General features: G+C 45.2%; 1 protein-coding gene across 1 annotated transcript in view; it reads right to left on the reverse strand.

The window, feature by feature from the left end:
* Positions 1 to 12589, reverse strand: part of DCHS2 (dachsous cadherin-related 2) — a 387869-nt gene extending 375280 nt beyond the window's left edge. Inside the window, exon 1 of the mRNA XM_064267620.1 lies at positions 10315 to 12589. Within this exon, the coding sequence (XP_064123690.1) occupies positions 10315 to 12339 (2025 nt within the window). The 5' untranslated portion in view covers positions 12340 to 12589. The remainder of the gene's footprint in view (positions 1 to 10314) is intronic.
* Between the last annotated feature and the right edge of the window lie 2546 nt (positions 12590 to 15135).

The following is a 15135-nucleotide window of genomic DNA, read 5'->3' on the forward strand; positions in this document are numbered from 1 at the left end:
AGAGCATGAGCCCCTGCTGCAATCAGATACCAGTATATAAGCCAATCACCCCTGCCCCTCTAAGACTATAGGACAGAGCCTGTACCACACACTTGATGCCCAGCTACCTGGAAACCTGAGCTGAATTCATACAAGAAAACTGAATGGACTCCTAGACTGATATACCTGATGACAGCTCTAGCCAGCTGGGGACAGGACACCAGAGCTCCAAATGCAAAAATAATCAAGCTAGCTCACTCAAGCAACCCATAGGGGTATACCAAAACAAAACAAAGCAAGCAGCTATGACACAGGAAGCAAGCATAAACTAATACAATAACTTATTGATGGCTCAGAGACAACAGTCAATATCAAGTCACATAAAGAAACAGACCATGATCACCTCAACAGGCTCTCAAAACAAAGAATTCAGGGATCTTCTAGATGAAAGTGCATTCCTGGAATTACCAGACGCAGGATACAAAAGTTTAATATACAGAACCCTTCAAGACATCAGGGAGGAAATGAGGCAATATGCAGAACAAGCCAAGGAACACACAGATAAAGCAATTGAAGAAATCAGAAAGATTATTCAGGAACATAATGAAAAGTTTAATGAGCTGGAAAAATCCAGACAGACAGCAATCAGAAATTCAGAAGATTAACAGTAAAATTACAGAATTAGACAACTCAATAGAAAGTCAGAGGAGCGGAATTGAGCAAGTAGAAGCTAGAATTTCTGAACTCGAAGACAAATCACTTGGCACTAATATATTTGAAGAAAAATCAGATAAAAGAATTAAAAAAAAAAATGAAGAAACCTTAAGAATCACGTGGGACTCTATCAAGAGAAATAACCTACAAGTGATTGGAGTATCAGATCAGGGAGGGATAACAGATAATACAGAGAGAATTGTTGAAGATTCGTTGGCAGAAAACTTCCCTAATATTGTGAAAGATGAGAAGATATCTATCCAAGATGCTCATCGAACTCCACATAAGGTAGATATTAAAAGAAAGTCACCAAGACATACTATATCAAACTTGCCAAAACCAAAGATAAATAGAAAATTATAAGAGCAGCGAGGGATAAATGAAAAGTCACCTACAAAGGACAGCCAATAAGAATACGCTCGGACTACTCGGCAGAAACTATGCAGCAAGAAGGCAATGGGATGACATATTTAAAAAATTGAAAGAAAAAAAAATGCCTGCCAAGAATCATATATCCAGCAAAACTGTCTCTTAAAGATAAAGGTGACATTAAGACATTTCCAGATAAACACAAGTTGAGGGAATTTGTAAAAACCAAACCAAAACTACAAGAAATACTAAAGGGAGTTCTTTCGTTAGAAAATCAATAATATCAGGTATCAACCCAAGACTAGAACACTGGACAGAGCAACCAGAAGTCAACCCAGACAGCGAAACCCAAAAAACCAAAGCAAGGTTATATATATATATATATATATATGTGTGTATATATATATATATATAAAAGCCCAAAACAAGGTACCAGCAATGTTATTATATAATAGAAGACAACATTAAAATAGTAAAGAGGGGCTAAGAAATGTAATCATACACCTTCCATATGGAGAGGGAGATATGGCAATACAAAGAAATAAAAGTTAGTTTAAATTTAGAAAAATAGGGGTAAATAATAAGGTAACCACAAAGGAGACAAACTATCCTACACGTCAAAATAAAATACAAGGGAAAAATAGAGACTCAGCAGAAACAAAATCAACAACAAATATGAGGAAAGGACAATATACAAAGAAAATCTACTTAGCACATAAAATCAAGTGGGAAAAAGAAACTGTCAACACACAAAAAAAGACATCAAAATGATAGCACTAAATTCATACCTCTCCATAATTACCCTGAATGTAAATGGACTAAATGCACCAATAAGGAGACAGAGAGTGGCAGAATGGATTAAAAAACAAGATCCATCTATATGCTGCCTACAAGCGACACACTTTAGAGACACAAACAAACTAAAACTCAAAGGATGGAAAAAATATATCAAGCAAACAACAATCAAAAATGAGAAGGAGTGGCAATATTAATTTCTGACAAAATAGACTTTAAAGTTAAATCCATCAGAAAGGATAAGGAAGGACACTATATAATGATTAAAGGGACAATACACGAAGAAGATATAACCATGTTAAGTATTTATGCACCCAATGACAGGGCTGCAAGATACATAAAACAAACTCTAACAGCATTGAAAAGTGAGATAGACAGCTCCACAATAATAGTAGCAGACTTCAACACACCACTTTCGATGAAGGACAGGACATCCAGAAAGAAGCTCAATAAAGACACGGAAGATCTAAATGCCACAATCAACCAACTTGACCTCGTAGACATATACAGAACACTCCGCCCAAGAGAGCCAACTATACTTTCTTTTCTTGTGCACATGGAACATTCTCTAGAATAGACCACATATTAGGTCATAAAGCAAGCCTTAGCAGAATCCAAAACATTGAAATATTAAAAAGCATCTTCTCTGACCATAAGGCCATAAAAGTGGAAATCAATAACAGAAAAAGCAGGGAAAAGAAATCAAACACTTGGAAACTGAACAATACCCTGCTCAAAACAGACTGGATTATAGAAGACATTAAGGATGGAATAAAGAAATTCAGAGAATCCACTGAGAATGAAAACACTTCCTATCAGAACCTTTGGGACACAGCAAAACCAGTGCTCAGAGGCCAATTTATATCAAAACATGCACACATCCAAAAAGAAAAGGCTAAAATCAGAGAGAGATCCCTACAACTTGAACAAATAGAAAGACAGCAACAAAAGAAACCCACAAGCACCAGAAGAAAACAAATACTAAAAATTAGAGCTGAACTAAATGAAATAGAAAACAGAAAAACAATTGAAAGAATTAACAAGACCAAAACCTGGTTTTTTGAAAAAATCAACAATATTGATAAACCACTGACCAAACTGACAAAAGAAAACCCGGAGAGGGAGCAAATAACCCAAATAAGAAATGAGATGAGTGCTATTACAACAGACTCAACTGAAATTAAAAGAATCATATCAGATCAATGAAAAACTATACTCAAACAAATTTGAAAACCTAGAAGAAATGGATGAATTCCTAGAAACACATTACCTACCTAAACTAACACAAACAGAGGTAGAACAACTAAATAGATCCAAAACAAGAGATTGAAAAGGTAATCAAAAAACTCCCAACAAAAAAAAAGCCATGGTCCAGACGGCTTCACTGCAGAGTTCTACCAAACTTTCAGAGAAGAGTTAACACCACTACTACTAAAGGTATTTCAGAGCATAGAAAAGGATGGAATACTACCAAACTCATTCTATGAAGCCACCATATCCCTGATGCCAAAACCAGGAAAAGACACCACAAGAAAAGAAAACTATAGACCTATATCCCTCATGAATGCAGATGCAAAAATCCTCAACAGAATTCTAGCCAATAGAATTCAACAACATATCAAAAAAATAATTCACCATGACCAAGTGGGATTCATACCAGGTATGCAGGGATAGTTCACAATTAGAAAAACAATTAATGTAATCCACTGTATAAATAAAACAAAAGACAAGAATCACATGATTGTATCAATTGATGCAGAAAAGGCATTTGACAAAGTTCAACACTCATTCATGATAAAAACTCTCAGCAAAATAGGAATAGAAGGAAAATTCTTCAACATAATAAAGGGCATTTATACAAAGCCAACAGCCAACATCACCCGAAATGGAGAGAGCCTGAAAGCATTCCCACTGAGATCAGGAGCCAGACAAGGATGCCCTTTATCACCACTCTTATTCAACATTGTGCTGGAAGTCCTAGCCAGAGCAATTAGGCTAGATAAAGAAATAAAGGGCATCCAGATTGGCAAGGAAAAAGTAAAAGTATCTCTATTTGCAGATGACATGATCTTATACACAGAAAACGCTAAGGAATCCTCCAGAAAACTACTGAAACTAATAGAAGAGTTCAGCAGAGTATCGGGATGCAAGATAAACATACAAAAATCAGTTGGATTCCTCTACACTAACGAAAAGAACATCGAAGAGGAAATCACCAAATCAATGCCATTTACAGTAGCCCCCAAGAAGATAAAATACTTAGGAATAAATCTTAGACTTATACAAAGAAAACGACAGTACGCTTCTGCAAGAAACCAAAAGAGACTTACATAAGTGGAAAAACGTACCTTGCTCGTGCATAGGAAGACTTAACATTATAAAAATGTCCGTTCTACCAAAAGCGATCTATACATTTAATGCAATTCCAATCCAAATCCCAATGACATTCTTTAATGAGACGGAGAAACAAATCACCAACTTCATATGGAAGGGAAAGAGACCGTGGATAAATAAGGCATTACTGAAAAAGAAGAACAAAGTGGGAGGCCTTACTTTACCTGATTTTAGAACCTATTATACCGCCACAGTAGTCAAAACAGCCTGGTACTGGTACAACAACAGATACATGGACCAATGGAACAGAATTGAGAGTCCAGACATAAATCCATCCACATATGAGCAGTTGATAATTTACAAAGGCCCCAAAACAGTTAAATGGGGAAAAGACAGCCTATTAACAAATGGTGCTGGCATAACTGGATATCCATCTGCAAAAAAATGAAACAAGACCCATACCTCACTCCATGCACAAAAACTAACTCAAAATGAATCAAAGACCTAAATAGAAAATCTAAAACAATAAAGATCATGGAAGAAAAAACAGGGACAATGTTAGGAGCCCTAATACATGGCATAAAAAGTATACAAGACATTATAAAGAATGTAGAAGAAAAACTAGATAACTGGGAGTTCCTAAAAATCAAACACCTATGCTCATCCAAAGACTTCACCAAAAGAGTAAAAAGACTACCTACAGGCTGGGAAAAAATTTTTAGCTATGACATATCTGATCAGCGCCTGATCTCTGAAATCTACATGATACTGCAAAAACTCAACTGCAAAAAGACAAATAACCCAATTAAAAAATGTGCAAAAGATATGAATAGACACTTCACTAAAGAAGACATTCAGGTAGGTAACCGATATATGAGGAAATGTTCACGATTATTAGCCATTACAGAAATGCAGATCAAAACTACAATGAGATTTCATCTCACTCCAACGAGGCTGGCATTAATCCAAAAAACACAAAATAAGAAACGTTGGAGAGGCTGTGCAGAGATTGCAACACTCACACACTGCTGGTGGGAATGTAAAATGGTACAACCACTTTGGAAATCGATTTGGCACTTCCTTAAAAAGCTAGAAATAGAACTAACATACGATCCAGCAATCCCACTCCTTGGAATATATCCTAGAGAAATAAGAGCCTTTACATGAACAGATATATGCACACCCATGTTTATTGCTGCACTGTTTACAATAGCAAAAAGATGGAAGCAACCAAGGTGCCCATCAATGGATGAATGGATAAATAAGTTATGGTATATTCACACAATGGAATACTACGCATCGATAAAGAACACTGAGGAATCTGTGAAACGTTTCATAACATGGAGGAACCTGCAAGGCATTATGCTGAGTGAAATTAGTCAGTTGCAAAAGGACAAATATTATATAAGACCACTATTATAAGAACTTGAGGAATAGTTTAAACTGAGAAGAAAACATTCTTTCGTGGTTACGAGGGGGGGAGGGAGGGGGGTGGGAGAGGGGCATTCACTAATTAAATAGTAGATAAGAACTACTTTAGGTGAAGGGAAAGACAGCACACAATGCAGGCGAGGTCAGCACAATTGGACTAAACCAAAAGCAAAGAAGTTTCCTGAATAAACTGAATGCTTTGAGGCCCAGTGTAGCAGGGGCAGGGGTCTGGGGACCATGGTTTCAGGGGACATCTAAGTCAATTGGCATGATAAAATCTATTAACAAAACATTCTGCATCCCACTTTGAATAGTGGCGTCTGGGTCTTAAACGCTAGCAAGCAGCCATCTAAGATGCATCAATTGGTCTCAACCCACCTGGATCAAAGGGGAATGAAGAACACCAAGGACACAAGGCGATTACGAGCCCAAGAGACAGAAAGGGCCACATGAACCAGAGACTACATCATCCTGAGACCAGAAGAACTAGATGATGCCCGGCTACAACCGATGACTGCCCTGACAGGGAATACAACGGAGAACCCCCGAGGGAGCAGGAGAGCAGTGGGATGCAGACCTCAAGTTATCATAAGACCAGATTTAATGGTCTGAGTGAGACTAGAAGGACCCCGGTAGTCATGGCCCCCAGACCTTCTGCTGGCCCAGGACAGGAACCATTCCCAAAGCTAACTCTTCAGACATGGATTGGACTGGACAATGGGTTGGAGAGGGATGCTGGTGAGGAGTGAGCTTCTTGGATCAGGTGGACACTTGAGACTATGTCGGCATCTCCTGCCTGGAGGGGAGATGAGAGGGTAGAGGGGGTTAGAAGCTGGTGAAATGGACACGAAAAGAGAGAGTGGAGGGAGAGAGCAGGCTGTCTCATTAGGGGGAGAGTAATTGGGAGTGTGTAGCAAAGTGTATATGGGTTTTTGCGTGAGAGACTGACTTGATTTGTAAACTTTCACTTAAAGCACAATAAAAATTATTTAAAAAAAAATAAAAAGAAATACATACCAGATAACAAAAATTGTTGATCTGGAGCTTTTAAGGGAGGTTGACCCTAAAGATATGAAAAAAAAAATCTTAAATTCTAAGAAGTACAGATAGGAGAGAAGCGAGAGGGAAAACACCGATGGGGTAGCCCAAGAGGAAAGGAGGAATTAATAAGAGAGAGACAGGAAAACAATGGATTAACACAAAAGATACTGAAAACGTAAAAGCTAGCGAGTGGCCATCTAAGATGCATTGACTGGTCCCAACCCACCTGGAGCAAAGGAGAATGAAGAACACCAAAGACACAATGAAAATACTAGCCCAAGAGACAAAAAAAAAGGCCACATAAACCAGAGGCATCATCAGCCTGAAACCAGAACTAGAAGGTGCCCGGCTACCACCAATGAGCTCCCTGACATGGAACACAACAGAGAGTCCGTGATGGAGCAGGAGAAAAGTGGGATGCAAAACTCAAATTCATGTAAAAAGACCAGAATTAATGGTCTGACTGAGACTAGAGGAACCCCAGAAGGCATGGCCCCTGGACTCTCTGTTAACCCAGAACTAAAACCATTCCCAAAGCCAACTATTCAGACAAAGATTAGGACTGGACTATATGACATAAGGACACCCTGATGGCGTACTGGTTAAGAGCTACGGCTGCTAACCAAAAGGTCTGTGGCTCAAATCCAGCAAGCACTCCTTGGAAACCCCATGGGGTAGTTCTACTCTGTCCTATAGGCTCATTAGGAGTCGGAATCAACTCGACAGCAATGGGTTTGGTTTTTTCGGTTATAAAACATAAAATGATATTTGTGAAGAGTGTGCTTCTTAATTCAAGTAGATGCATGACACTAAATGAGCACCTCCTGTCTGCAAGCGAGATGAGAAGGCAGAAAGCGATGGGAGCTGTTTGAACAGACACAAGAAATTCAGGATCTAAGGAGGAGTATGCTGATACATTATACGGATAGTAACTAGGGTCACGTAACAATGTGTGTATAAGTTTTTGTATGAGAAACTAACTTGAGCTGTATAATTTCACTTAAAGCACAATTAAAAAAAGATAATGGCTAAAAAAAAAAAAACAGACAGTGAAGGCGATAACCTGAAGAGAGAGGAAGTAGGCAACAGGACAAATGCTTCAGAGAAGATGAGGGAGGTTAAGACTAAGAAAAAGCCCATTGGGTTTGACAGTAAAAGGACACTGATACCTTTTGAGAGACAGAATTTAGCACAGTGGTGGGAGGAAGTCAAATTACAGAGGGGATGAGCAGTGGTCCTCAAGTGGAGGCAGGGGCATGGCAGTCACAGGGCTGACAGTACATGCAGAATCACCTCACGATTTCAGAAACAGTCCTAAAAATAGGCTTAATCAAAACTGGTACAGAGCAAAAGAAAGAAGGTAAGAAGGTACAGTTATAAAGAACTATGAAATGCAAGGGAAGGAGATAGTAAACATCAGACTGAGCTGTTAGCATGGAGACCTTGCCTGTCTTGCTCACCGCTGCATCCCGAGCACCTAGACCAGTTCCTGGCATGTAATTAAAAAAAAAAAAAACCAAACCCATTACCACTGAGCCGATTCTGACTCCTAGTGATCCTATAGGACAGGGTAGAACTGCCTCATAGGGTTTCCAAGGAGCAGCTGGTAGATTTGAACTACTGACCTTTTGGATAGCAGCCCAGCTCTCAACCACTGTGCCACCAGGGCTCCTTATCGTGTAATAGGTACTCAGAAAATATTTGTTCATTGAATGTTGTTTACTCAATAAATGTTGTTGATTAAATGAATGAATCGATCAATGAATACAGTACTGGTTTGCGGGAGGAGAAATAACTGGGTATGAAGGCTGGAGTTATTTAAAAAAAAATTTTTTTTTTTTTAAGATACGGTTATATGATAAAACCTGCAAGTGCAGCTCACACCATTGTACACAGTGTGGGATGGAGGGTGGAGGTCTTGCCTAGATGCTGAAGTGAATCCAGTGATCTGACAGCAAAAGGTATCATTTAGTCTAAATACAAGAACTGGGGAGAGAAACCTCGAGTGGGTGCAGAGTGGAAACCTCTCTCTGTCTTGTCCATGAAATTGTCCAGAGGTACTGACAGGAGCTCCTAAGGGATGGGTTGTTAAGATGGTGCTCTCCACACGGGGCAGGTGGGAGCAAGGAATTTTTTTTTTACTGACAGGAGCTCCTAAGGGATGGGTTGTTAAGATGGTGCTCTCCACACGGGGTAGGTGGGAGCAAGGAATTAAGAAATCCAGGCAAGTGTCTGCAAAACTGTGGAATCCCTTTGGAGCTAGAGGGTACATACTATCTCAGACTGCTAATGGTTCTTGTACCCTGTGTTAAATAGCTTTGTTCTGCACCACATTTAAAGTCTTTGGAAAGTTCCAACCTAGGCAGGAGAGTATAAAGGGTCAGCCAGCACTGGGGGGAGGTGGGGGGTAAGGGGTGGGGGATAACGGGTGGCCAGCAGTGTGGTGGCAGCAGGAGAAGCAATAACAGAACAGCCCCAAGGACTAATGATGTTTAGCGATGTGGAGTGACTTGCTGTCTCCCTCCACCAAGACACCCTGAAGGTTCAAGGTTTTGTTTTTATTAGATATGGTATTCCATCACAGGGAATATAGGAAAAAACTTATTTTTTCCTCGTTTCTTTCGTTTTTCCTTTTTGTAACAAAGGAGATTTGCGTAGATATGAAGTCTAAAAAGGAAAAACTGGTATAGAGCAAAAGAAAGAAGTCAAGAGGGTATAATTATAAAGAGCTAATGAGATGTAACTAAACAAACCCTAGAAGAATGGCGAGGCCATGAGATTCAAGCTAGATGGAAGGGTTTGTTTTTGCAAAGTCATATAAAGAAACTTTTTTGGGATAAAGAAAGGTTGGGAGTACAGGCATAGAAAGGAGGAGAAAAAAGACGCTCCTGTGAAAAAAAAAGAAGCTAGCCTGGAAATTAGGGACAAGCATCAGCTAGTGGGCTTGGAGAATGCAAAGAAAGTTCCCATAGTTGCTGTAGAGAGGCCACCAGAAGCTCAGTGAGTAAGAGGATTCCTGCAGTCTTGAGGGTCTAGATCACAGGAATTTCCATAAATTCTAATTAGCATGATTTAATACTGTCTGCAGCAATACCTGCCAACCTAGGAAGATGTTTCTGTGGTTGTTAGAGGTGGAGTCATACACTCGAGCCAAGTTCAGTTCACCATAATGGATCCACCACATACCCAGCCATAATAATGGGATAAGTTCACACTTCCTGGCAGAATCACCTGACTTGGTCATTTGAAAAACTCATTTATAAGGGCCACCTTATTTCCCTAGGATGCCACATAACGTTGCTCAAAAACGTAACATTCCTATGTGCACACAGTAGTTTGTCCCAAACTGATTTGGGTGCACAGATGCAGCACGGAGAAAACCAGGTTTCTATAAAAACCACAGCAGTATCCAAATTCTACTTCACATGAAATAGACAAGACCTCAGGATCCTGCAGTCCAACCACCTGACAGAACTCTTAGGTGACCAAGGGCATACATTCATTTCACCCTAGAGGAGGAACTAGGGACCACGTACTCCGCTTTGGGAGCCAGGGTATAACCATACACATTACAATTCTCCTTTCTTGGACGCACAACTTCTCCAACCCTTCCCGTGGTTCCCAGTTGATCCACAAGCTTGACCCACTTACCTGCAGAAAGCAGTGTCCGACTGGGGTATGCTCCGCAACAGTGGCATTGTACACCTGCCTCTGGAAGATGGGCTCGTTGTCATTCACGTCATCCACGGTGATGGTCACCAGGCAGGTGGCAGAGAGCGGGGGCTCTCCGAGGTCCTGAGCCACCACTTTCAGCTCCACCGTCTCTTGGATCTCTCGATCTAGGGTCCGCATGGTGCTGATCACACCGCTTTCGGGATCAATGGTGAAGTACGGTCCGCACCCCACCGTGAACGACAGAGTCTCTGGAATGCAGTGAGCCAGGGGCTGGACCAACGCGTAGAGCAGCCGGGCGCCGTCGGTGCCAGGTTCGTCCGCGTCGGAGGCGCTGATCCACAATACCGCAGTGCCAGGGGCCACGGCCTCAGAAACTGAGGCCTGGTAGTGCTCCTGGCTGAACAGCGGCGGCTGGTCGTTGAGGTCTGCGACCCGGAGCAGCAGCATCTCTTCGGTGCTCAGCGGCGGGATCCCCGAGTCCGTGGCCACCAGTCGCAACTCATATAGGTCGTGATTCTCCCTGTCCAGGGGCCCCTGGACGCATAGAAAAAATACTCCAGGGGAGCCGCCAGGTCGCAGTGCGAAGGCTCCCTCACCGCCCTCCAAGGACAGAGAGATGCCCTTGCCTCCGAGGCCCACACCAAGCTCCCCAGCGGCCTCCTCTTCCTTCTCCAGGTCGCTGTCCGCGTCGGACACCGAGATGCGAGCCACATAGTCGCCGGGCCGGGCGCCTTCGGAGACGCGGGCGGAGCCCCCCTCGGTGAGGAAGAGCAAGTGAATGGCAGGTCGGTTGTCATTCACCTCCAGTACGGTGATAGACACGCGCACGGTGGCGACCTCTGGCTCGGCGCCTCCGTCGCGGGCCTCGACCACCAGCTGGTGCCTGGCCCGCGCCTCGCGGTCCAGCGGCCTCCGCACTCGCACCACGCCGCTCAGCTCTTCCACCTCGAAGTAGGCGGCGTCGCCCAGGGGCTCGCTGTCCACCCCGGGCGCTTGGCGGGAGCGGAGGCTGTAGAGCACGTGGCCGTTGGGTCCCAGGTCGCGGTCGGTGGCGTGCACGTGGCAGACCTCGGCGCCCGGCGGGGCGTCCTCGCGCACCGCGGCACTGTATTCTCCTTGCTCGAAAACTGGCGGGTTGTCGTTTTCATCCAGCACGCGCAGCTCAACCCGCAGGCGGCCGGTGCGCCGCGGGTGGCCGCCGTCCCACGCCTCGATCTGCAGCTCGTGCTCCGCCGCCGCCTCTCGGTCCAAGCGCCGCAGCAGCACCAGGTCCAGGGGCTCCAGGGGCGACGAGGAGCCCAGCAGGGGAGGCGACGGCAGCCCCTGGGTCCCGTAGCGCAACTGGAAGTATGGTCCTTCGGGGTCCCCGGGAAGGTCGGACAGTTGCACCAGGGTGTAGCCCTGTGTGCCGAAAAGCCCGGCGTCGGGGTCGTGGGCACCTGGCAGGCGGAAGGCGGTACCTGGCGGGCTGAGCTCGGAGACGTCGAGCTGCAGGGAGTCGCGGGGAAAAACCGGCGAGTGATCGTTCACGTCGTTGACGCGGATCTCCACCTGCACCACGGCGCCCAGCAGCGTGGCGGCCACGAAGCTGTAGTGGTCCCTCCGCTCGCGGTCCAGGCACCGCGCGGTGCGGATGATGCCGGTGTCCGGGTGCACGTGGAAGTCGTCCAGCACCGGGGAGTCGTCCGAGTCCTCAGACAGGAAGAAGCCACCACCCTCCTGCTGCTGCGCTACAGGCAGCCCGGCGCGGATGTCGCCGACCAGCGTGTCGGGAGGAAGCCCCTCGTCCACAGAGAGGCTGAGGTTGAAAACCTGGGCAGATGAGCCCGAACCCGCCCACAGCCACGCGTGCAAGAAGAGCCTGAGCACGGTGCTTGGCGCCCCGGGGCCGCCCGGCCGCCTGCCGGGTGATCCTCTCCTCCTGGGGAGCAGGAGGCGCTTCCCGGAGGCAGCCCCCCGGAGCTGACACCCTTCGTTCATCCTCCCCCCAGAAGGGCTCATTTCTCCGCTAGCTCCCAGGTAACTGCCAGCTTGTGGCGGGGTGGCAGAAAAATCCAGGAGCCTCTTAAACTGTCCGAGCCAAAGAAGAAAAGACTTTGTTTGGCAGACAAACCGACAGACCCAGGAGTTCCCGAGGTTACATCTGCAACTGGTGAAAATGTCCTCCGCCGGCAGCTCTAGCAGAGAGGAAAGCTCCAGCCGCCTGTGCCGCTGCAGCCACCTTTTCAGCCCCTGGATTTCTTTTAAAGAGTCTCATCTCTTTTGCTCTCTCTTTTTATTCCTTTTACATCTGTTCCTTGTTCTGCTCGGCTGGTTGTTTCCCCCTGGTAAAGTCAGGTGCATTTTTTTTTTTCCAAAAAGGAGGAAATTATTTAAAGCGCGCACACACTGGAAGAGGATGGAGGTCGGGTTGGGGAAGGGGGTGGAGTAAGGGCCGGGAGGCCTGGTGTGAGGGCTTCGGGCCGGAGGGGAGGAGAGAGGGAGGGATGGCTCGGGCTGCGGCTGTGTTGGCTGCTCCGGGGGCTGCCGCTCCCTTCGGCGTCTCGGGGCGCCGGGACAGCGCGGTTCCCCTTCCCATCCACTCCCTTCGCCTCCCCTCCCCGCCGTACGAAGCGGCCCATACAAGGGCAAACTCCAACCTGCGAGCCGCGGCTCTGCAACAAGGCGCGTTCGCGGTCGGGCAGGGACTGAGGAGCCAGGACCCGAGACAGAAGGGGCCGGGAGATTTGGACCTAGGTGCGCGCGGGGTTCGCGCTGGTCTCGGCTCGGGCTTTGCGTGCAAAGTGGCGATGGGTGGGGGCAGGGGAGGAGCACAGCCTCTCCGCGCCCTCCCTCCTCGGTCCCCTTGACTGTTCCTCCACCAGGCCTGATACTTGGCTCCAGCTGAGCGAAGAGGGTGGGGGTTATAATCACTTTGGGGAGCCAAACTTCTGTTCTCCATTTGGCGAGAGGCTTGTCCCCAGCGGAAGGACAGATGGAGTCAAAAGCCGACGCACAGCTGGGGCCAGGATGACTGCAGAGAGCGGAAGGCGGAACTTGGGAAAACCTTCGAGAAACCCGAGAAATCTGTGACACACATGGTGCACACCACGCTTTATTATGCCTCGCTACTACTCAGCGACTGAGCGTCTTATCACCCCTCTGCCACTAGGAATGACAATAGATTCAGCCTGCGGACCCTATCCATGCATTCAGCGCCATTACAGCTCTTCCAGGGTGTTTTATGATGTTGATTTATGGGCAGAAAGACGGGGGGCTGAGGCCCACCACCTCGCAGAGCTCCATCACAGCCCCTAAACACGGAAGTTTGCAAGCAGGGCTACTGTTGATACCACTTTCAAAACTAGCTTGTATCTCAGCCCAAGGAAAATGTCAGTAAATTACCCGTAGCGCAGGTTTCCCTTTAACTAATGTAGCGCAGGTTTCCCTTTAACTAACGCGTAATAGTCGGTAGAAGTTGATAAATGACCTCTGATAAAGAATGCCTGACGAAGGACTATCCACCCTCTTAAGAATGGCTGCTCATATTCAGTAAGTAGAATCTGCAATTTTGAATTTAGGCAGAAGGGAAGAATTAATTTCCTAGATATTATTCCTTTCCTTCAGGGAGGGCCAAAAGCCCTGCAGAGTGGTTCCTTGCAGCAAGGAAGGACACTCTTTAATATACGGTGGAGTTATGTGTAATTGCTTATCGACAGTCACACCTTCTATACCACTGACAAAATAATAATAAAGCATTTATTTTATAGTAAATATGTTGCATATGGAAACCCTGGTGATGTAGTGGTTAAGTGCTACGGCTGCTAACCAAAGGGTCGGCAGTTTGAATCTGCCAGGCGCTCCTTGGAAACTCTATGGGACAATTCTACTCTGCCGTGTAGGGTGGCTATGAATCGGAATCCACTCGAGGGCACTGGGTTTGGTTTTTTTTCTGGGTTTTATGTTGCATATAAATGGAGGCATTGTTAAAATAAGTTCAGCTTCCTTTCACTAATGAAGTCTCCTTATGAAGGAGATTTGTTATGAGTCTTTTCAGTCTTCTTGCACCTCAACTGATCCAATCTTATTACCCCAACTAATCCTCCTGCTAGCTTGTCTCTTTAGAAGTAAATCTCAGCCAGGTGTCCAGATTGATGTGTTTAAAGCTAAATCACAGCATGCTACCCCCCTACTTAGAAGCTGTCCACGAATTTCCATTATACTTGGATTATGAACTCTTTCAGGTAGTAGGAGACTCTGCCTAACGTTGACCTACCCACCTTTCTGACCTCATCACATACCATTACCCTGTATCCAGCAACACTGTTCTTGGTGTCTCTGAATTTTAAGAACTTTTCTGTGCCTGGGAGGTCTTTCTCTTGCTTTGCCAAAATCTGGCTGGCTCTTTCTCATTTGCATCTCAACACAAATGCCAAAGGTGTAGAAAGATCTTCCCTGATCATCAATTTTCCACCACAAATCCTATGTCCCAGTATTATATTTCATTCACAGCACCTATGGCGCAGTGGTTAAGCACTTGGATGCTAATCAAAAGGTTGGTGGTTAGAACCCACCAGCCGCAATCCTGTCTGCAGCAGAAATGAAATATGTGGCAGTCTGCTTCCGTAAAGATCACAGCCTTGGAAACCCTATGGGGCAGTTCTACTCTGTCCTTACAAGGCGCTGTGAGTAGGAATCGACTCAACAGTTAGTTTGGTTTACCAGTACTGAAATGATTTTGGTTTATTCATGTATTAGATTATTGTGATCTCAGCCCTCCTTATGCACTTTAAGCAGTGTTGTATCCCAGCCCATAAA

Source organism: Loxodonta africana, chromosome 13 (genome assembly GCF_030014295.1).
Source record: "Loxodonta africana isolate mLoxAfr1 chromosome 13, mLoxAfr1.hap2, whole genome shotgun sequence".
NCBI lineage: Eukaryota > Metazoa > Chordata > Mammalia > Proboscidea > Elephantidae > Loxodonta > Loxodonta africana.